Raw genomic sequence first — 22,173 nt, forward strand, 5'->3', positions numbered from 1 at the left:
AAAGAATCATAGATAGAACCCTAAATTTCAGTTTGTGGCACTCTAAAACTTAATCAGAACAAAAACAAAGTCCTTGTCTTTAATGTTTAATGTCATGACAAAACAGGGGATTTGGCAAAAAAGTCTAGAAAGGCTGGCTTTTTATCAGAACAGCTCTGGAGACTTACCAAGTAGACTAAAGTGAGTGAACATAATCTTAACCATCTAAGAGTTGTTTTGTTTTGTGCTTTTTGTCCCAGTTGGCTGAACATGCTGTTCCTAAATGCTTTGGTTTCACACATACACACACACACACACACACACACACACCCTTATTTTATTAACCTCAGTAGTAAACTGAATGCGATTCTAGCTGCAGCCGGTTTCTCCAAGTTTATGTGTAATTAGTTTGATGTTGCAAATTATACCTAATAACCCTAAATTCTAGGAAATATTAGGTATAATTTGTTTTTTTTAAAAAAGCTTAACTTTGTTCCTTAAAATTTCCATCTATTTTCTCTATATATTCCTCCCTTATTTACAAGTTAAAGAATTAAAATCTGCTCTCTACACTATCACGAGGTCATCATGAAAACATGCCATCATTTTTTGCTTTAAGACTCAGCAAAAAAACTTTTTTTTAATTTCAAGAATTGTCTCTTCGAAGTCTGAAAGCCAGAAACAGGAGTGTTTAACAATCGAAGAAAACTGAGTTGCACAAGGTAAAGTTTAGATTTAAACGTTAGGAGTGAAATTGGGCTCCATGTGTCCCTTGCTCACTTCAGGGCATAAACACAAAACCACACTACAGACTCACCCCTGGGTCTAAAAGTTATCCACAGGCTCAGCACCTCCCTTCCCCTCTATTTTGGAGGGGAAACTTGCCTTCTGTACCCCAAAGTTGAGATTCGCTACCCCACACGCATGTCTTGACAGGTGCTCTCAGCTTCCTTTTATCCCTGGCAGCTAATGAGACTTTTTAGTTTCTCAGAGCCAAACCCTGGAAAAGAAAATGCAGCTGAGGACCATCCGGATAAAAGGTCGCAGTCAGGGCTGAACCCCCCAAAATCAGAACAGAACATGCAACAGAAACAGCTGAGTGAACTGAATCATGAAAAGTGAACCGAGTTCCAGTTGCAAGCAGCTGCTTCCTAAGAATGGGCTTTGCAATTAGACAGAATGGAATAAATCGAATTTCCTCGTTGTGTATCCCCCGCGCCCCTTCAAAGTTTCAGCTTCTTTTCGTTCGAAGCCCTTGGAGCTTTTTCTTTATTGGGGATCCGGAGCCCGGTGCAACATACACGAGCTTCCCGTTTTACGGGATCACTTCAGAAAAATGGGGTCTTTCTCATCGGGAGGGTGCAAAGGAAATCTTGTGGATTTGGTTTGGGGGCAAACTACAGACAGCCCGGCAAAACCCTGGGGGTCCTTTAGGACACCCCGCAAGCCTGAACTCCAACTCCCATCACTCAAGGGCCCGTCTCGGGGTCGATTCGATGCCGAATTCAGAACCGCCGCCCGCCCGAATCCCGCCGAGGTCAGCGAGGAGGCGACGCCTCGTCGCCCCGGGGCAAGCAAGCAGCGTCCGGAAACGGCGACGCGTCCCCCGAGGCTCCGCGGCCCGAGGCGGGGCCCGGGGGGAGGGGGCTCACCTGCCGCCCCGGCCCCGCCCCGCCCCGCCCCGCCCCACGACGCCCGGGCGCGGCCCGGCGGGAATCTCCCTCCGGCCCACCCTCTCCGTCCCCGCCCCCCCCCCCGCGCCCCCGCGCGCCGGCTCGCCCCGCCCACCGGAAATGAGGCGGAGGAAACGCCACGTCGGAGGCGCGCGCTGGCGCCGGCGCGCTGACGTCAGGCTCCCTCCCGGCGGCAGGGGGCGGGCCCGGGGGCGGGCGGGCGGGGAGGCGGGGCGGAGGCGGGGCTGTCGGCGGGGCCGGGGCGCTCGCCGTGGAGGTGGGTTCAGAGCGAGGGGGACTACGGGTCGGCGTTGGGCTCAGCGGGCTCGGAACAAAGGACTCTCCCGTGCGGGGCTCGGCGCGACGCCGTGGGACGGGTGGCGGCGCGGCCGAGCGCGGCGTCTGGGCCAGCCCGCGCCGTCGCCGCGCGTTCCCCGCGGTCGCCTCCGGCGCAGTTCCCCACGGCCGAGGGGGGCGCCCGGCGCGGCGGCACCTGCTGCTGAAGGGACCCCGCGGCCCGCCCCGGGGGCTCATGATGGGGCTGATCTTCGCGAAACTGTGGAGCCTCTTCTGTAACCAAGGTGAGGCGGCGGCGACTGCGCGACGGGCCGAGGCGCGGGCGCCGCGGGGGGCTCCGGGTTCTAGGCTGCGGGAGCGGGGCCGGGGATCCTGCTCGTCCGAGCGTCCGCGGTGGGGGCCCGGCCCGGCCCGGCCCAGCGGGATGCACCTTCGGGAACCCGCGGGCATTTGGACGCCCCGCCGGTCCCTCCCGGAACACGCCAGAGCCTGGCCCTCCCTCGTCCCCGGGCCCCGTGTCCACTGGCCTGGAAACTGTCAACTTTGGGATTTTAAAAAAAGAAAGAAAGAAAATCGCCTCTTGCAGCCGGAGCTGCCTCGCGTTGGGATTTCGCCTGCTGGCTGTCTCTCTGTGTCTCTGCCTCACTCTGTGTCTTGTGTGTTTCTGTGTCTCTCACTGTGTTTCAGTCTCTCTTTCGCTCTGTCTCTCTGTCTCTCTCTCTCTCTCTCTCTCTCTCTCTCTCTCTGTCTCTCTCACGAGTGGTCCCGAGTCTCACCCCGGTTTGCAAAAATCCGCCTGCCAGACCCCTTACTTAGCCCTGTCCTTTTTTGGGGTGCTGGAAAAAGTCCAACGCTTTGGGTCTCAGAGGGCTCTTACGCGTTGGCAGTTAGACACCTAGAAGTTGTAAAACCTGTTCTGAGTCAGAATGAGGTGTGATGGTGTCTTCTGAAGAGAGAAAGAAACAGCCCTATAACGAGGGCCCTGGCCCCGCTGGTGGTGGGATGAAGTTGGAGGCATTCCTTTAGCCTAAAGCCCTTGAAGTCAGTTTCCCCATCACAGCTAGTTTCATTCTGCATGTACCGCACAGACCTAATCACGGACCTAATAGAGAGCAGTGTTTCGCGATGACTTTTTCACTGTTGATGTGGTGTCTTTTTTTTTTTTTTAACTTCTACTGGATCTAAGACACCGTGGGGAGAATGAAATGACAGCAATCTGCTTGCTCAGTGAACCGATAACACTAAAATAATCCCTGCTTATAAATACGGATCTAGGCAAACACACACGCAGATGTGTGTTTATCACCAGTGAAGGCAGTTATTTTCAAGAGGTTTGGAAGTGGTCCGAATTTTCAACTCCTTGTGCCTATTTATCCAGAAATTTTTGACATCATTTTTCAGCAGGTTTATTTTGTTGTTGTTCTAATTCTTGTTATAAGAATTTATCGCTGTAGAAAGCGATATCTTAAGATACACCGACTCTTAGAGAAATCAGTGCATCCATCACCTGTGTTTCTCAGTTTCCCCGTTGTTTAAGAGACTACATTACAAAGTCGTGGGTTCCCCCAGTGAGATTGGTCCTAGTCTTGCTTCTGCCCTCTATATTTTATTGTCACTCTTCAGCACTTTCTCTTTTTAAGGCTTCAAAGCTAGAAGGGAGCAGAATGTAAAGGGAGGGAGAAAGATATTCATAGCTGCCCTTACGGACTCGTGGTTGTTCACCCGAATCCATTAGTGTTGGGGATTGTCTTTTCCAAACTTCCCTATTGAAATATAGATCTTGAGGCTGTTCTGTCATTTTATTCTCATTCATCCATGCAAATAACGTTTAGTGGTAGACCTGAAGTCAGTCATCATAGTAAGACCTTGGAGATACAAGTATTAAAAATAATCAGGAAGTGGAACTGGAGTGATAGCACTGCAGGTAGGATATTTGCCTTGCACAAGGCTGAGCCGGGTTCACTCCAAAAAAAAAAAAAGAAAAAAAGAAATCTAAGAAATTATGATTTCTAAGAAAATTGTAAAACTGGGTCAGAGCAATAATACAGAGGGTAGGGTGTTTGCCTTGCATGTCGCCAACCCGAGTTCCCGGCATCCCATATGGTCCCCCGAGCACTGCCAGGAAGTGATTTCTGAGTGGAGTCAGGAATAACCCCTGAGCATTGCTGGGTGTGACCCAGAAACAAAACAAAAACAAACAAACAAAACAGTCCAAAGATACATAGCCAATCAAGAATGAGTAAACTGAGACAAACGTTGCTGTGTAAAGATATGTATAAAGTCGAGGTTTGACTCACATGGTTCCTGGAAGGATCAAGGTATACTTGAACTTTAATGATAAATAGTAATTGATAAAGTATGTCAGGCAGGCTAAGTAGAAGGAGCATGTTTTTCTCAAAAGAAGGGTTGATAATATGCAAATTGGAGACCTTAAAATCCCTTGATATTAGGAAGGAAGTTCGCAGTGGTTTGGCTGTAGAGGAAGAGGATGAGGTTGGAGAGGTGTCCTCTGTGTCAATCTTACAGGGCCTATATGTCACCCAAGACAAGCCTTAGGGGCAGAGGAAGAATTTGGTTACTATGCTTACAGGTTTCAAAGCATGGAAATATGTAATGTGAGCAGATTGCTGTCTTTGTCTTGCAGTCTAGCTTTCTGTGTCAACAAAATTAACTGTCAGTCTCAGCATTTTCGTTTTCACCACAGAGAGAGATTCTCAAACCATTTATTCTTGGATGTATTTAGAATGATAGTCCCAAGACCTTATCTCAGACCAGTTAAATTAGAGTGGTGGTCTGGGTATCAGTGCCAGGGTATTTTTCTGTGCAGGTAGAATCAAGAACTGCATATCTGTGCTCCTTACCCTCTCCTGCAGTGTTTTCCTAACTGGCATTCTCCCCAACCCTCCCCCCCCCCCCCAGCATTTTTAGAATACCAAGTTCTATAAAACTCATATACTCAATACCATTCCAGGAAGAGAATTTTAATGCTTTAAAACTATTTCAAGAGCCTTGAGGATAGTACAACTGGTAAGACGCTTGCCTTACATGCAGTCAACCAGGTTCAAATCTCGCCTCCACATATGGTACCCCAAGCCCCACCAGGAGAGATCTCTGAGTGGAGAGCCAGGAGTAGCCATGAGCACCAACGTGTGTGGCCCCAAAACAAAAACAAAAACTATTTCAAAATAAATAGGTTCTGCATTTTTAAATTTAATTTTAAAATAAAAGACTGTTTACTTTGGCACCTCTCAATGGAAGAAGTAATTCCAAAATTTAGTTATCTTTATATTATGTACCTATGTGCTTGTGTATATGTGTATAAAGTCATCATGTGTATTTTTCAAATTCACATAAGAATTTGAGCATTCTCTTTTTTTAAAAAAATCTTTTTAAAATTTTCATGGATGTCTGTCGTCATTGTACAACTGTAATCAGTTCTTGTTCTACTGAGAATTAAGGATGAATAAAATACTTGTGGAGGTGGAGGTAAGGGTGTTGAGTTACACCCAGCTGTGCTTGGGGTTCACTCCTGGCAGTGCTCAGTGGCATAAGTGCTACCAAGGATCAAACTCATGTCTGCTGCAAGCAAGGCAAACACCTTACCCACCACAGTGCTGAATAAAATACTTTTAATCATAGTTGATTTTCAAAACCAAATAACAGTGACTTTGTTATCTAATTATCTTTATTGCCTGAAAGCATTTTAAGACCCGTTATCCAATTTTATGGCATTGTTATTGAACATTCTATCCATACTTGTCTATGGTTCAGATTTCTGATAAAATGTCATCACACTTCAGAAAGACCTTTCTATTCCCCATGGTACTCTCGTCTTTTTTTTTTTTACCCTTTTGTGTCACACCCAGCAGTGCTCAGGGGTTACTCCTGGCTCTGTGCTCAGGAATTACTCCTAGCGGTACTTGGGGGGACCATATGGGATGCCTGAGATTGAATAGGGGTCGGCCATGTACAAGACAAAAGTCCTTCCCGCTGTACTATCGCTCCGGCCCCAACTCTCACTGTCTTTACTGTCTTGCTTTTCGGAATAAAGCTTATCATACCTGTACCCATAAGACTATTTATTGGTTCTCATGGTTCTTTTAATAAACTCTGAGGCATGAGTTATATTCATTATGTTTTCCTAGTACCAAAAAAAGTCTTGTTGAATTTTTTTAAAAACAAAATTTATATCAAAACAACATTCTCTTTTAAAAAATTGAGGGTTTTTTTTTCGGTGGGGGGGTTTCTGTCACACACAGGGGTGTTTAGGGATTACTCCTGGCTCTGTGCTTAGGGATTACTCCTGGGTGCACAGGGAACCATAGGGAATGCAGAAGGAATGCAGGGGATCGAACCTGGATCAGCTGTGTATAAGGCGAACACCCTGTCTGCTATACTTTCAGTTTGGACCCAGGTATCTTGTTAATTCCTTTCCCAGTATAGAGACATTTCCCTATATTTCTGAGAAATACAAATAAATGTGAAGGTCATACACTTCGAATTGCAGCGTTTGCCAGGGGTCACACTCCTAACCGGCTTGCTCACTGGGGCCCTCCTCTTTTTTGTGGTGTGGACACACACCTGGCTGCATAGACAGCAGATCATTCAAGCCCATCTAGAGAGAGGTGCCAGGCTCAAGCTCGATGCCTGTGGGACACTGGAGATTTGAACTTGAGAACTTATGCCAAGCACTCTCAGTTGCGATGCAGTCCCAGGAGGGCCCTCATTATTTTCACTCTAAAAGTTTTGTTCCTGCTGAGCCACACTGTGCTATATTATCTTTCCATGATTTCTTCAGGAAAAAAAAAAAAGAATTCTCCTGGAGTAAATAATGACATCCTCTTGCTTTGATTTTCTTGGCATATTTAACTAAGTGGTTTCACACTGTCAGAAGCACACTCCACAGGCTTCCCGCCTCTCACCTGCCAGGTGCTTTTTCTCTCTGCTCTGGCCCAGTGTTCCACCCTGCTCCTACTGGACCTGATACACAGCTGTTGTGGACTTGTCTTTGCTAGTATTCTAGGAATTTTCGTAACTCTTCTGTTTTATTATGACTTTACTGTTTGATGAAGCACATCTTTTTTTTTTTAATTTCCTGCAAAGGTATTCAAAAGTGATATGTTTTGGTGCTGTTCCAAGTGCCTGAAAATGGAAATCTCTTTACTTTTGGCTTACAGTCGAACTGGATATAGAGTGCTGAGTTGGAAAACGTTTCTTTGAGATTTGGTTTTGGTTTTGGTTGAGGGCCAGACTCAGGAGTGCTCAGCCCTTAATTGTGGATCTGTGCTCAGGGATCACTCCTGGTTGGCTCTCGGATCATATGGGATGCCAGGGATCATACTCGGTACTATCGCTGCAGCCCCCTCACCTGCATTTTTTATGCTGTTATTCCTTTCCTTTTCCATTTCTTTTGGATTAACTACTTTATTGGCAATTCCTGTTTTGCATATAGCTCTGAGGACTGCAACTTTCTGCAGTCTTAATTGAAGGAACAACGCACCGTTTGGAAAGTGAGAGAATTCTGAAACTGCAGCTGAGTTGGTTCTCTCCTTCCCACGTGACATGTATGTTGTGTAAGCTGTACCGATTTTTTTGTATAAACAGTCATCAGTCATATGTACTTTTTAAAAAAAATTTCTTTTGAATTTCCATCTAGTCTAGTTGCCTTTCAAGCCAAAGACCCCTGGAATTTTTGTGCTCGAGTATTGTTGGTGATAACTAAATTCTATTCGTTCTTTCTATCCAATTATACCTTTATTTACCTTTCTTCTAGACCGGTATCTTTGCTGAATATGATATCTTAGAGAAATTATATTTTCTTAGGTTCATAATTTCTTAGATTTCTTAGATTTAATTTTTTTTTAATGCTTTTTGGGTCATACTCAGTGATGCTCAGGAGTTACTCCAGACTCTGCACTCAGAAATTACTCCTGGTGGTGCTTGGGGGACCATATGGGATGCTGGGAATTGAACTCGGGTTCACCACATGTAAGGCAAACCACCCTACCTTCTGTACTATTGCTCTAACCCAGTTTTACAATTTTCTTAGAAATCATGATTTCTTAGATTTCTATTTTTTCTGCCTATAAATTCATCATCCCACTGACTTCTCACCTCCAAAATTCTTTTTTTTTTTTTAACATTCTTATCTTTTTGCTCTTTAGTAGCCAGCTGCCTTCAGGATTTTCTCTTTATCTTTGGTTTTCAGCAGATAGACCATGATTGACCTAGCTTTTCTATTCCATTTAGAATTTACTGAATTTGTAAAATGTTTATATTTTTAAGTTATTTCCTCCCAAATTGCCCAATATATTATGAGTAACTTATATTGTCAGTTTAATGAGGACTAGTATTTAAACAAGAAATGAGGGTCCGGAGAGTCTTGTAGGTGAGGTGCTTGCCTTGCTTGCGGCCAACTCAGATTTGAATCCCCTGCATCCATCACATACGGTTCCCAGAGCACAGAGCCAGGAGTATGCTCTGGCCTCAAACCCCCCCCCCCACACCCACACACATACATACATGGAATGAACATTCTAAAAATAGAAACTATCAGAAGTAGGTCATTCAGTAAAGCTACTGCCATGGAATCTTCATTTCAGTAATGTGTCACCAGGGATAACCTAAATGAATCTTCTTTCTCTTTTCTTTACCTCTCCTCTCTCTCCCCTCTTTCTTGTCCCTCCTCCTCCTCCTCCCCCTCTCCCCCCTCATTGTTGTTGTTTCTGTGGGCCACACTGGGCAGTGCTTTGGGGGTTTCTCCTGGTTCTGCACTCAGGGATTACTTCTGGCAGGCTCTGGAGACCATATGGGATGCTGGGAATGAACCAGGGTCATCCGTGTGCAAGGCAAGTGCCCTACCCACCACTGTACTACCACTCAGTTCTGTCCTCCTTTCCCTTTTTTCTCTTTTCTCCTCTCCCCGTCCCTCCCTTTTCCTCCCACTCTTTCCTGTTCCTCTTTCCCTTCTCCTTCCCCTGATGAGTGGGGTCCATTGCTCAGCAGATGGCATGGGGTCATACTTTAATCACCTTTCCCCTTCCCTTCTCTTCTCTTTTTGCTGGAGATCAAATTTAGGGCTTCATGCAGGAAAGGCAAGTGCTCAACCACCAAGCCATAGCCCCAGCCCTGCAACGTTTTACATCCTCACTGCCCTCCCTTTTCTGTTGTTTCACTGTCTGGGTTCCCTTCACGTCAGGAAGTCCTGAATCACTTCTCCAGTGCCTGTAACTAGATCTTTTCCTTTATTTCATGTAGGTGATGGGCCGTGGAGATGGCATAGGTCCGTAACACTGAAAGTGTGTTGTGGGCAAGCTGGTACTATGTATCTCAAGGAGACTTCTAAGGCAATAGGGTGCCTAGTGCGGCAGTCTCACGATGGGCAAGGTGTGCTTTTTTGGGGGCGAAAACTGGCAGTGCCTGAACCCAAGATTATATGCCTTTCTAGCCATTAAATCGTCTATATTGAATAAATGCTCCACCCCGTATATTTATCCTAAGCATATGTAGCTTATACTCTGTAGTAGCTTAGTGATTTTTAACAGTACACTAAAAAACAATAGCTCTGTAGCACTGTCCTCCCGTTGTTCATCGATTTGCTCGAGTGGGCACCAGTAACTTCTCCATTGTGAGACTTGTTACTGTTTTTGGCATATCAAGTACACCACAGGGAATTTGCCAGGCTCTGCCGTGCAGGCAGCATACTCTCAGTAGCTTGCCGGGCTCTCTCAGGGGGATGAGGAATTGAACCCGGGTTGACCACAAGCAAGGCAAACACCCTACCTGCTGTGCTATCACTCCGCCCAGTAAAAAAAAAAATTAATTCTTTTATATATGTGAAATCTATTCAAAACAAAGACTTTAATTTTGTGCACGTGTTTGTTTATGGCTGGCTGGGACTCCAGCAGAGTCTGTCAACGAAAGGGCTTCATTCTAGTGAAAGTAGTTTGAGGACCTAGAGGCTACACTCCTTGTGGTGCACATGTACAGGTTACTAGTTGAAGTTGTCAAGGGATATGATGGTGTGGTTCTGTGTTTTTGAAAACCCATTAGGTCCACAAGTGAAAAGGATTATTGCTAAGTAATATAAATAGAACAGACTTGAAACACCTTTTCATATCTGTTTTAATTATGACAAATAAAGGAAATTTTTTTGCGGCTCAGTAAATAGAGTAAGAAATGTGTATGGCTTCTTGATTATGGCCCACCAAAAAAGCAGTACATAACATGCACACTGTACCACTGTAGCACTGTCCTACCATTGTTCATTGATTTGCTCGAGCGGGCCCAGTATTGTCTCCATTGTGAGACTTGTTGTTACTGTTTGCATATCGAATACGTCGCTTGGAGCTTGCCAGGCTTTGCCGTGCGGCCACGATAACTCTTGCCCAGCTCTCCTAGAGGGGCGGAGGAATCGAACTCAGGTTGGCCAGGTCGGCCACGTGCAAGGCAAATGCCCTACCTGCGGTGCTAACATGCACACTAGGTCAGGTTTTTCAGGCATGAGGAGCCCTTCCTTTTTAATACCAGGCAGCCTCTATAGGGTATAGTTGCGCTCTTGGTATGTATGAATGTGAAAATCTAATAGACTTGATTTAATAATACCAAGTAACTGGTGGTGACTTTTTTTTTAAGTAGGGCCACACCCAGCAGTGATGTGGGGTGGACTGGAGTCTGGGGGTTCGCCCAACTCGTGCTGTGACTTCTCTCCCCTGACCCACTTGCATCTAGATAGAACTTGTCAGCACTGTTTTTGTTGGGGGGCCCACGTGCAGTGGTGCTTCTGGGGTGCTCCTAGGCTTATTGCATTACTGGTGGTTCAAGCCAAAGGGGCCTCCTATTGTGACAAGTGTCACCCCCATTCCGTGTTGAGCTATGGACCCCACTTACTGGTGTTAAAGCTGCATTTTCCATTTTTGCTTACAGACAAGAGATTTGTTGTCATCCACATTGTCCTCTTTTGTTCCTTGAATAGGTAAAAATATTTATACTAACAAGCATTTGTGACCTTAGGTCTTTGGTCACTGACATATTCAGATAGCAGCTAAATACTGGAAAGAAAAAGGAAGTAGTAGTTATGCAAGTGCATATAAATATCTTTCATTTTGTATGTTTTTTTCCAAGCCCCTCTGAACTTGATTTCACTCTTATTATGTACAATGATATTTAAGAAGTTTCCCCCCCCCAAAATTGCATGCTTTTAAAAAAAGAGGGGCAAGGGATATGGCTCAGTGGTAGAGAACTTGCCTTAAGTGTGATGTGATTCCCAGTCACTCAATAAGCAATTAAGTTGTTCCCTTTCTGTTGGTATTTTGGTACATGTGCTTGGGATATTGATAATTTTAAATCAATAGATAGGCCTCATTTTACTTTAAGGATACATGGTGTGCATGCATGCGCGCGCACACACACACACATACCATGAGAAACAGTTGAAATTGTATGTTTTGTCTTCATTGCTACAATTCTCTTATCAGTGAATCTGAAAAAGACTTGAAGTTAATGGAATATTTGAAACTAAGCAACATTAGTTACATTCATACTCAGTTCTGCTTAAGAGTTTTCACCCTTGGGGCTGGAGCAATAAATAGCACAGCGGGTAGGGTGTTTGCTTTGCATGCGGCCAACCCAGGTTCGATTCCCAGCATCCCATATGGTCTCCTGAGCACCGCCAGGGGTAATTCCTGAGTGCAGAGCCAAGAGTAACCCCATTTGCATCCCCGGGTGTGACCCAAAAAAATTTAAAAAATAAAAAAAAAGAGAGAGAGAGAGAGAGAGTTCTCACCCTTCTCGGTTCAAATTGGAGACCAATCTGAATTGTTCCCAATCCAATTGGAGACCATCTTTCCAAGTGGTGTATTACTTAAGGGCATTGTAATTGATCATCATGATAAAAAAACAAAGTCAGGAGCGGGGACTATCTGATCCTTGAGTATGGCCTTGTGCAGCTTCAGCAGTGCTCCTCCTTCCAGCTGGATTATCTGTTTTGGGCTCTAGCCCCTCTTGCTTCCTTCTCACATCTGTCAGGGTCCATTGTGTCTCCAGATGTTGGGCTGGTGGAGTTTGTAGCTGTGACCCAAATTTCACAAACATTGAGACTATTTTGTTACAGGCTGTCTAATTGTCTCATAGTCCACCAGTGAGTGGTCTTGTGTTTATACTGGAAGGGAGAAGAACAGGGTACCAGTAAATGAAATGGGCACCATTAGAAATCGGAAGGGAGCTATTTTTTAATAGCTTCAAAAGAGAATTAGTGAGTTCTACTGAGCAAACACCATTAGTCTCGGATACAGCAGCGTCTGCTGCCGCACTGGTTCTGAAAGTCCCAGCTCTGAGGCACGGACTTACTGGCAGATACGAAGGTAGGGTTTTTAGTAGTCGAGGCCACTCCAGTGGGTACAAAAGCTGCAAAATTCACACTGGGCCCAGGGATGGAGCATAGTCGGGCGCTTGCCTCCGTGTTTGAGGCCTGGACTCCAAACCTGACACCACAAAAGCAGAATCGGGCAAATTCTGATGGAAAAAGCCTTCAAGGTTAGTGACCTGTAAGTTACTGGAAGAAATGAGAAAACATTTTAAAGTATACGTGTCAGTCCTAGCAACAGGGAAAACCTCATGGGAACAAGTGAAAAGAAAACCATCTTGGTACAGGTGAGAAACATCCAGATGTAAAAACAATTTGATAAAGCACTAATTTGATAAGTAGAGATGGCAAGCAGGTGTGAAACTTTTTTTTTTGAGTTTACTTTTTGATGTTAGCATGTCAATATTAGTATCTGGATCCACTGCCACCTCCCACCTTGGTCTAAATGACAAGGTCCCTTTGTACTTCCCACTTAACCCTCTACACCATTCTGTATAAGCTAGTGAGGTAGAGAACACCAGGGCCATCAGCTGCTACATGTATGCCAGGTAGGCTGATGTCAACTGCTCTCTTTCTTTGGTAAATAACAATTAAGTATCCACTTGATTCTCATTCAGAACTGGATCATCATTGTGTTGAAAAGCATGTAATTGTGGGATACATTGTTAAATGTTTATGGTCTGCTTTCTTTTTGTAGAACACAAAGTAATTATAGTGGGACTGGATAATGCAGGGAAAACCACCATTCTTTATCAATTGTAAGTATGGGAGTTTATTTAAACCGTTTTCATTGTTTTAGTTCTTGGAATTCATTTTCTGTGATTAATGAGATACCATTATAATGTAGTGCCGATCTTAAATATATAATTTTTTATTTTCCCAAACACACAATTTACTTAAAAAGTGATACATTGGGGGCTGGAGAGATAGAACAGGGTTTGAGGTGCTTGTCTTATTTGTGGCTGAGCCCAATTTGATCCCAGGACTGCATTGTGATCTCTTAAGTACAGAGCCTGCAATTAGCCCTGAGCACGGTCAATTGTGGCCCAAACCCACCCCATCCCTACAAAAATAAATACAAATTTTAAATGGGGCTCAGAGAGATAGTACAGCTGACAGGGCGTTAGTCTTACGCAGATGACCTAGGTTTGATCACAGGCATCCCATATAGCTCCCTGAATACCAAGAACTTTTTTATGGCTCAAAAACCAAAAATAAATAAAGGTAAGATTTTAAAAAGAGGGACTGGAGCGATAGCACAGCGGATAGGGCATTTGCCTTGCACGCAGCCAACATGGTCTACATGGGTTTGATTCCCAGCATCCCATATTGTCCCCCGAGCACCTCCAGGAATAATTCTTAAGTGTAGAGCCAGGAGGATCTGCTGAGCATCGCCGGGTGTGACACCCCCCCCAAAAAAAAGATTTAAAAAAGATAAATGATTGTATATTTGCTAGAGGCTTTACAGACACTTGTTTTCTGATCTTCAGAGAAAGAATGAATGCTCAGCTAACATAAACAGAGGCAGTGCTGAGGTGGGTAGAAAGAACACAGCTGAAGTTCCCGCACACGGAGGTTCGTGGGAATAGAGCAGTCTCCAGGAAGCTCTCTCGGCCCTCCCAATGCTTAAACACAGACTTGTCAGATCGAAAGACAGGAGGCTGGCTCCAGAAGATATCATTTTAGTAGTCTGATACTTTCAGAAAAAAGTACATTAATACTTTAAAAGCAAGATCAGTGGCCATCAATTCCCTTGTCAAAATACTTCCCAGTGTCCTTTCCCCGCCAGTCCTGGCCTCTCATTGTTCCGCAGCAGCGATGCTCTGTGTACCAAGAATTTTAACCAAGTTACAAAATACAGTGCAACATCCTGTGGCTCTTATCTCTTCCTATCTCTTTTTTTACTTTGGGTTTGGGGCCACAGCTGACAGTGATTGGGACTTACTCCTGGCTCTGTGCTCAGGGATCACTCCGGAGGGGCTTGGGAGCGTTTGTAGTGCCAGGGTTCGAATCCGGGTTAGCCGTGTGCAAGGCAAGTGCCTATTCTCTCTCTAGCCCTTCCTACCTCATTGTAAGTGTCTCAGCTGAGAGCTTTCTAGAAATATTTCACTTAAGCAATGTGTAAAGTCTTTTTCAATACTTTACTAAAAAGCTAATATATGCTGGTCTCGAAGTTGAATGCTTGTTTTTAAAACTGTTATTGATTATTATGTATTTTAATAGGATTTAATCTTCAGCATGACAAACATTTCAGACACCTGTAATTATTGAGATAACTGCACATGGCCTCAAAAACCTGACAGTTGTGCACTTCTTCTATCATAATACCAGCGTGTTATAGGCAAATACATATTCATTGAATGAATAGCTTAACCTGTTTTGATATTTGAGACTAATGGAAATAATTTTATGGTTTAGCCAGATTTATTTTCTCACTTAGACAGTTTTCAGCATTACAGGTAGCCTGTAGTTCTTGGTTGCTACTTTGGAATTATTAAAACCACACTTAGAAACTTGCTTTTTAAAAGATGGGTTATTGACTGGATTTTGGTAACAGGGCATGGTGATATTGGAGGTGAGCCTCAGAAAAGCAAACTCACAGCACAGTTTCCTTCCATCTATTTATTACATTCTGTAGTTTATTCCATAAAATGAAAATACAAGTTTCCTTCCGGATCTGTTCTTTATCTAGGTACTTGTTAGCACAAAATGTTCACCAAGGTTCTATTTTTGATGTTAGTGCTACTGTCATTGGTAATCATAATGAAGGCTGATGCATGTTAGAGATAAGACTGCAAGTTCTCAAGATTTATGAGTTTTTGTGGTGTCTGTCTTTAACAGCTTAATGAATGAGGTGGTTCATACGTCTCCAACTATAGGAAGTAACGTTGAAGAAATTGTTGTGAAGAACACACATTTTCTTATGTGGGATATCGGTGGTCAGGAGTCACTGCGGTCATCCTGGAACACGTATTACTCCAACACAGAGGTATAGGAAAGTGACTGCTGAGATCTGTTTTTTATTTTGTTGAGGGCCACACCCAGTGGTGCTCTGGGGCATCTCCTAGGTCACTCGTGGTAGTGTGTGGGGACTGTGCTTGTGATGTGGAGCATCACATCTGGGCCTTCTCTGTACACCCCAGCTTACTTAGTTGCTCTCTGGCCCACTTCTGACTTTGTAAAAACAACCAAGGAGCAAACCTTCCATATAGGCTATACATAAGGCATGTTGGTGGTTCCCTTTTAGTAAGATCTTTGTTGGAATGAATTTGAGGTTTCTCACATTAAAGTGGAAAGGAAAATAGAAAAAGGACTGGTAGTTGTTACTGATGGAGCCATTTCTGTTGGGCAAATTCTGTATTCATCTTTGTAGGACATTGTAGTATCTCCATCATTGGCGATATCAGATGCTAGGATAAATTATGACTTCTCCCCAAACTTGCACAACTTTTTAGACGTTACTTAAGCATTATTTAAATTATGTGACATTTAAAAATTGCTTTTAATTACCTGCATTAAAAAATATTAAGAGTTATGGAAAGCTATATATTTAAATATCACTTTAAAAAAATAATTTGGGCTTACTCTTTGCTCGTTAAAATTATGAGTTATCTTATTTTTTACTGGTTGATGGAATTCAATATAATGTAAACTGATAAAGTGGTCGATTCTTTAGTGACAGTGATGCCATATGAAGTACATATTAATTGAAAGTAATTTTGCCGCAAACTTAAAGATCCTGTTTAATTTTCTTTTTAATTGTCTTCTAGTTCATCATTCTTGTTGTTGATAGCATTGACAGGGAACGACTAGCTATTACAAAAGAAGAATTATACAGAATGTTGGCTCACGAGGTAAATTTTGAAAGCAAACAAATAATAAAATGAAATATCTGTGCTGGTTTTGCTTTTTTGTTAATCCATGTTCAGTGTTGATTATTTCATCATTAACAAGGTTTTATGTATTGATGGAAGTATGAAAGTCAGGAATTTTCATTTTTAAGTTTAGTTATTACATTAATTTGTAGAGTACTAACATTTTGGGGGGTAAAATGTTAATTGTGGGGTTTTATTTATTTTGTTTTTTAAATTTCAAAATCCTTCTCAAACAAGAATTTCCATCTGTTAGAAATCTCTCAACAAACCAATATTGCTTGATTCTTCCTTTAACATATTTACAACACAAATTTATTGTGTTTTTTATTTTTATATATTTTTTATATGCTTTCATGTTCACCTTTATATATAATATATATATATATATATATATATATATATATATATATATATATATATATGTCTCATAGCTTGTTTATCCACTTACCAGTTCCTGGACACATGGGTTGTTTCCAGAGTTTTGCTATTATGAATAGTGCCACAGTGAAAATAAGGAGTACAAATGTCTTTTCTGAAGAGAGTTTTTGGGTTCTTAGGGTCGAAGCCCAGAGTAGAATTGCTTGGTCCCACTGACGCTCAATTCCTTGTTTTGTGAGAAGTGTCCATATTGTTTTCCAGAAAGGTTGGGCCAGTCGACACATTCCTCCCAGCAGTGAATGTGGGTCCCTTTGCCCTGCATCTGTGCCAACACTGGTGGTTTTTGTTCTCTGTGCCAGTCTCCCTGGTGTGAGATGGTATCTCATTGTTTTGATTTTCATCTTCCTGCTGAAGTACTTACTCTGAACAGAGCAAGTTTTTCAAGAGTTAATACTTTGTTATGCCTTAGTCTCTGTTTTTAAAATTAATTAATTTATTTATTTATTGAATCACTGTGGGAAAAGTTACAAACCTTTCAGGTTTAAGTCTCGGTCATGCAATTATCAAACACATTTCCCTTGACCAATACTTATTTTTTCACCACTAAGAACCCCAATAACTGCCCCCTCCCAACCCTCCCAATACCTGTGAGGCAGTTGAATTCTAGTTAACACTCTATATACTTTGATTAGATTCATTGTTTTCACAAAAGATGCACCATAATATCTAGAGTTTACACCCCCAAATCAGACATGCTGAAAAGGCATTGTGAAATAATTTGTTTTCTACAGCTGGTTACAAGAATCAAATGATGTCGTGGCCGCGCGATTTTGGATTTCTGGTATTTTACTCATTAAGCCTGGAAGTATTTCTGCTGAGAGTCAGATAATTATGAGATTGGTTTCTGTGCTCTTGGAGCCATGACCCTGCCGGAGAGCCGCTCGTGGGGGGCAACTCGTGACCTCGGTAGGGCGTGAAGGATGAGCCGGGAATGCCCCCCTTCCCATGAGGTTTCAGTCGCCCCATCACGACCTGCTCATGCCTGGCTTTCCATGAGGCTCTGAAGCAGCTGCCATCTTTCTTTCCAGAGGAAAAAAGGCGGAAGGGAGCAACACCCTTTCCCCTCTGGGCATGCCTCTTAAGGCAAGAAAAGAGTGAAACATTCCCCACACTTTTTTAATAACTGAAAATTCATTATGAATATCTGGGACCACTCATTTTTTCAGCTATATGCAGTGCTCACTGGAAGTGCATATACTAAAATCAAAATGACACAGAAGATTAGCACAGTCCCTACTCAAGGATGGCACACAGATTGATGACGAATTCTATATTTTCACTGTCCCTTAAAAAAAAATTAGGTAAATGAAACATTTATCATGTACCCACCATTCAGCTTAAAATACTAAATGTCCTGTGAGCCCTCTCCAATCTAATTTCCTTGCTTCTTTCTCAGTTAATCCTGAAAGAATTCCACTATCACGATCATCATTCCTTTGTACATGTGGGGGGAGTGGGGGACAGGGGTCGCCCAGCAGTGCTCAGGGCACCCTGGGGCCACTCCTGGTTCTCTCTCGAGGACTCTGTAGTGCAGGGGGTGACCAGAATCACCCTGGCAGTGCCTGGGGTCTCTAGGGACATACCTGCAAATCCTTTTTTCCACTTTTACAACATTGGTATATATCTGCTAGTTGTACAGAAAATCAGATTCTTTGTTCATAAAAATTAACGTGATGTTATAAATTATTCGTGTTTGTATGCATGTTTAATTGATGACTACATGTGTGAATACTACAGAGTTCATCTGTGCATCTGCTTATGAATAGTTAGGTGGTTTCTAATATTTTGGTTACATAAGTCCTGCCGCAATGAGCATTGATTTTTATTTTGATATTTCACATATTAGTAATAGTTTGTATTATTTGCAGGATTTAAGGAAGGCTGCAGTCCTTATCTTTGCAAATAAACAGGATATGAAAGGGTGTATGACAGCAGCTGAAATCTCTAAATACCTCACCCTTAGTTCCATTAAGGATCATCCTTGGCACATCCAGTCCTGCTGTGCTTTAACAGGTGAAGGGTAAGTACAGTCGGTGTCAGAAAGCCGATGGCTTCTTTCAAACATTGTAGACTTTTATTTTCTCTTTGCTCCTGTTTCTTATTTTGTTTTTGCTTTTGATCCTGATTCTTTTTTTTCTTCTTAAAGATTGTTTTTATTGTGTCTAAGACTTACAAAGCCGCATTAACTTTAGTCAGTTTCTCTTTGCTAAATTAGAATTTTACCAAGTTACTGACCCATTTTTTGTAATTCTTCATAGAATAACAAAAGTAGATACAGAAAACTTCACATTCAATTTTCACCATCCAAATTTTGGGTTATTCATGTTCTGTGTTTGTCATCAAAGAATTTTTACATTTTTTTTTAACAAGGACCTAATTAAGCCAAAGCTTACTGCTTTCCTAAAGAGCATGCTCCCTTTATTATCAGGAAATCATACTTTCAGCCTGTTTTTTTCAAAAACAACTCCTTCTGACCCCGCTATCGTACCAATTGGCTCCCTACTTTCTTCTAGTCCCCTGTCCCCATTGTGGTGATTTTCACCTCTGGCTCCCTTGGACTATCCTGGAGCCCACTTGAGAAACACTATCTAGACCATAACATTTGAGACGGCCATCATACTGTCTTTTTCCTTTCCTAAGAACTCGGGTTTGGATATAGTAGGCCAAGATGAGCAGTATAGCTTGTACATCTCACTCTGTTAATTTCCATTAAGTTGCTTAGCCTCAAAGCAACCTACTCTTAATTTTTCACAAATAGTTTGTAAAATAATAGATGAACTTTTCTGAGCTATGCTCTATTCTGTTCCGTTTTTTAGAATGTAGAAGGTAAGAAGCCGTTTGATGTTTATTTTGGGAGAAGACGTTCTTGATACTTTGGTGAAGCTCAGAGGTTACTCCAGACTATGAACTCAGAAATTAGTCTGGTGATGCCCAGGGGATTATAAGGAGTGCTGGGGATTGAATCTGGGTTGGCTGCATGCAAGGCGGGTGCCCTGCCCACTGTATTATTATTGTGGCTCCATCTTGATGTTTTTCTACTGTGGTTTCCAGTGTAGTTCATCTTAGAAGGACTCTTGCAAATCCCCTATAGCTTATCTTCAAGATGAGTTTTAAACAATTCCCTATATTACTAAACCATTTAAGATCATTTTAAGAACTTGCACTTAAAATTTTCACTTAAAATTTTAAATACTATAAAGTATTGTCCTTTACATCGATAATTATTGTAGTACCAACCTTTGGGTAAGATTTAAAAAAATAATCAGCCTGCTTTGAACTTTCAAGTCCTAAGGTTTTTCTTCTGAAAATGCTCCTGTCTTTTGTTGCAGGTTATGCCAAGGTCTAGAATGGATGACTTCTCGGATTGGTGTGAGATAACTTTTTTGCTCGAAAGAGACTGCTCTATTTATTCTGTGACATGAACATTTTTTCCTAGTACCTTTGGCTGCTAAGGCAGCAGCATGTTTAATTTATAACAACACAAACCTCTATGAGCAACACTTGAATCAAGTGCAGCCGAACTGGAACATAAAAAAGATTTTTTTTTCTTAACTTTTTTTTAAATGCACTAATCTTCATTTGGATGAATATGATGTATAACAATGTTTTCAGCAACAGAATTCTTCTGACTGCTTATTCTAATGATTTGCTGACTACCTTGTAAGGAATCTGCCATATGTTTTCTTAAGTATTGTAATAACTTTAATGACCAGTTCTTTCATTTACTGACCACCTCTTTTTGCCACCCAGATGATGAATGGTTTGACAGAGTAGTAGTGGAAATCTAAGTACTGCTTACAAACTGAATCCACATTAAACATTTACTCCCTCCAAAACATATTTTTTGGACAGAACTTATTACAGAATATTCAGCTTTCCCAGAGAGAGAGAGAGAGAGAGAGAGAGAGAGAGAGAGAGAGTGTGTGTGTGTGTGTTTGCATTTATATGGGGACTGGAGAGATATCTCAAAGGGCTGAATGCATACTTTGCATGTGGAAATCCTGGGTTTGATTCCCAGCACCACTTTGTCCCCTCAGCACCTCTGAGTGTGGCCCAAACAATAAAACATCTGTGTGTGTCTGTGTGTCTGTCTGTGTGTGTGTATAACACATCATGAAAACTGCCTTTAAATGAATTCAGTTTCCCCAAAAAAGTAATTTTTAAGTTTCTAATATTAGCATTGAAATTAAGCGGACTACTTAGATAAAAGAGTAGAGTCCTTTCTTGCCTATAACCCATAATTAGTTTTGTTATAAGCTAATCAAATTATTTATTTGAAAACCCAATTCTGATGGTAAATATTTTGGATAAATCTGGTATATTTAAAGTATCACATTACTCACTGCATCTATAACTATTGGAAATTAGTAAAGCATACCAGCACTAAATGAAAAGAACACACTTGGAATATATTTTACTACCTATTACAAAGCCATTTTTTATCAGTAAAAAACTCAGCTATTCCTTTTACAAGGAACATTATATCTGCTTAGGAAATAGTTCATTTTATTTCTTAAAACTCAAAATTGTATCTGTAATAGCATTTCTACCACCAGCAGTATATCACTTAAAAAAAACCACTTGGTTTTCCTTCTATTTTTGAATCTTCACTGCAGACAGGCTTAGGCTAGTGGCCAGTTCACAATTATGCCTCATATTCTGTGTCTCTTGATGGATGCTAGGAAATGCTGAATTTTAACCCTAACATTTAGAACGCTATTTACTAGGAGAGACTCAAAGCTAATACACTGACAACTTAGAAAGTTTTCAAGAGTTAAAAAGAAAAAGTCATAGTCATAAGTTTAAGGGATAGCATTAACAAGTTTAAAGGCAGCTGAAATCATCTAAATTGTGTATTCCTTTAGTGTGAGGACAGGTTTTACATCTTGATTCTATTATTCAGATTTTTTTTTTTTTTAGTGAAAGGGAGAAATTTAGAAAATACTTTTAATGGTATTCCATGTTTTCATTTGGATCAAAAATATAATTCAGTGTTCACCAAGGATGTTAAAATACCTTTTCAAAATTGTTAACATAATTTCAATATTTTTTGTAAGCAGGTTTAAATGTTGCTTTGTTTTCAGATATTCTTTATTTATTATACTTAATCTCATTAATTTAGTTGATTGTGGTAACAGTTTTTGGCTTATATTTAATGTTAGCACACCTTAGAGATGAAAAATGATTAGGAGAAAGCTTTCTGGATTTAGAGAACTAGCTGTTTATTAATTTTGTTTTGGACCTTTTTCTTAAGTGGCTCTATATCAGGTGGAGGAATTTTTATTATTTTTAATATAACCCATAATCAAGACCATGACAGCAAAGCAGACATAAATCATTCTGGATGCTTGTGGTGTATATGTGGTGTGGGGATTTAGGAGGAATTAGCAAAATACCATTTACCTTAAAGTACACTTTGTTGGAATTTCTTTCTTGGTTATATAGTTTAGTCATAAATATTGAGGACAACTCTTTTAACTCTGTCCTGCAGAGAAGCATGTTTATTATTCCTGTATTCATTCTTATGAAATTTGTATGTAAAAGATTG

General features: G+C 41.7%; 1 protein-coding gene and 1 non-coding gene across 2 annotated transcripts; both read left to right on the forward strand.

The window, feature by feature from the left end:
• The first annotated feature begins 1,997 nt into the window (after nt 1–1,997).
• ARL5B (ADP ribosylation factor like GTPase 5B) lies at nt 1,998–21,380 on the forward strand. Its single transcript, XM_056114640.1, has 6 exons — nt 1,998–2,233; nt 13,010–13,070; nt 15,154–15,301; nt 16,083–16,166; nt 18,494–18,645; nt 19,955–21,380. Exons 1-6 carry the CDS (start codon nt 2,185–2,187, stop codon nt 20,001–20,003), a joined length of 543 nt encoding a protein of 180 aa, XP_055970615.1. The 5' UTR covers nt 1,998–2,184; the 3' UTR covers nt 20,004–21,380.
• On the forward strand, nt 17,801–17,903 carry LOC130024110 (U6 spliceosomal RNA). The gene has a single exon (XR_008792556.1). It is a non-coding gene; the product is annotated as a U6 spliceosomal RNA (small nuclear RNA).
• Nucleotides 21,381–22,173: the final 793 nt, after the last annotated feature.

The sequence above is a fragment of the Sorex fumeus genome, unplaced genomic scaffold (genome assembly GCF_029834395.1).
Source record: "Sorex fumeus unplaced genomic scaffold, SorFum_2.1 ptg000026l, whole genome shotgun sequence".
Classification (NCBI taxonomy): domain Eukaryota; kingdom Metazoa; phylum Chordata; class Mammalia; order Eulipotyphla; family Soricidae; genus Sorex; species Sorex fumeus.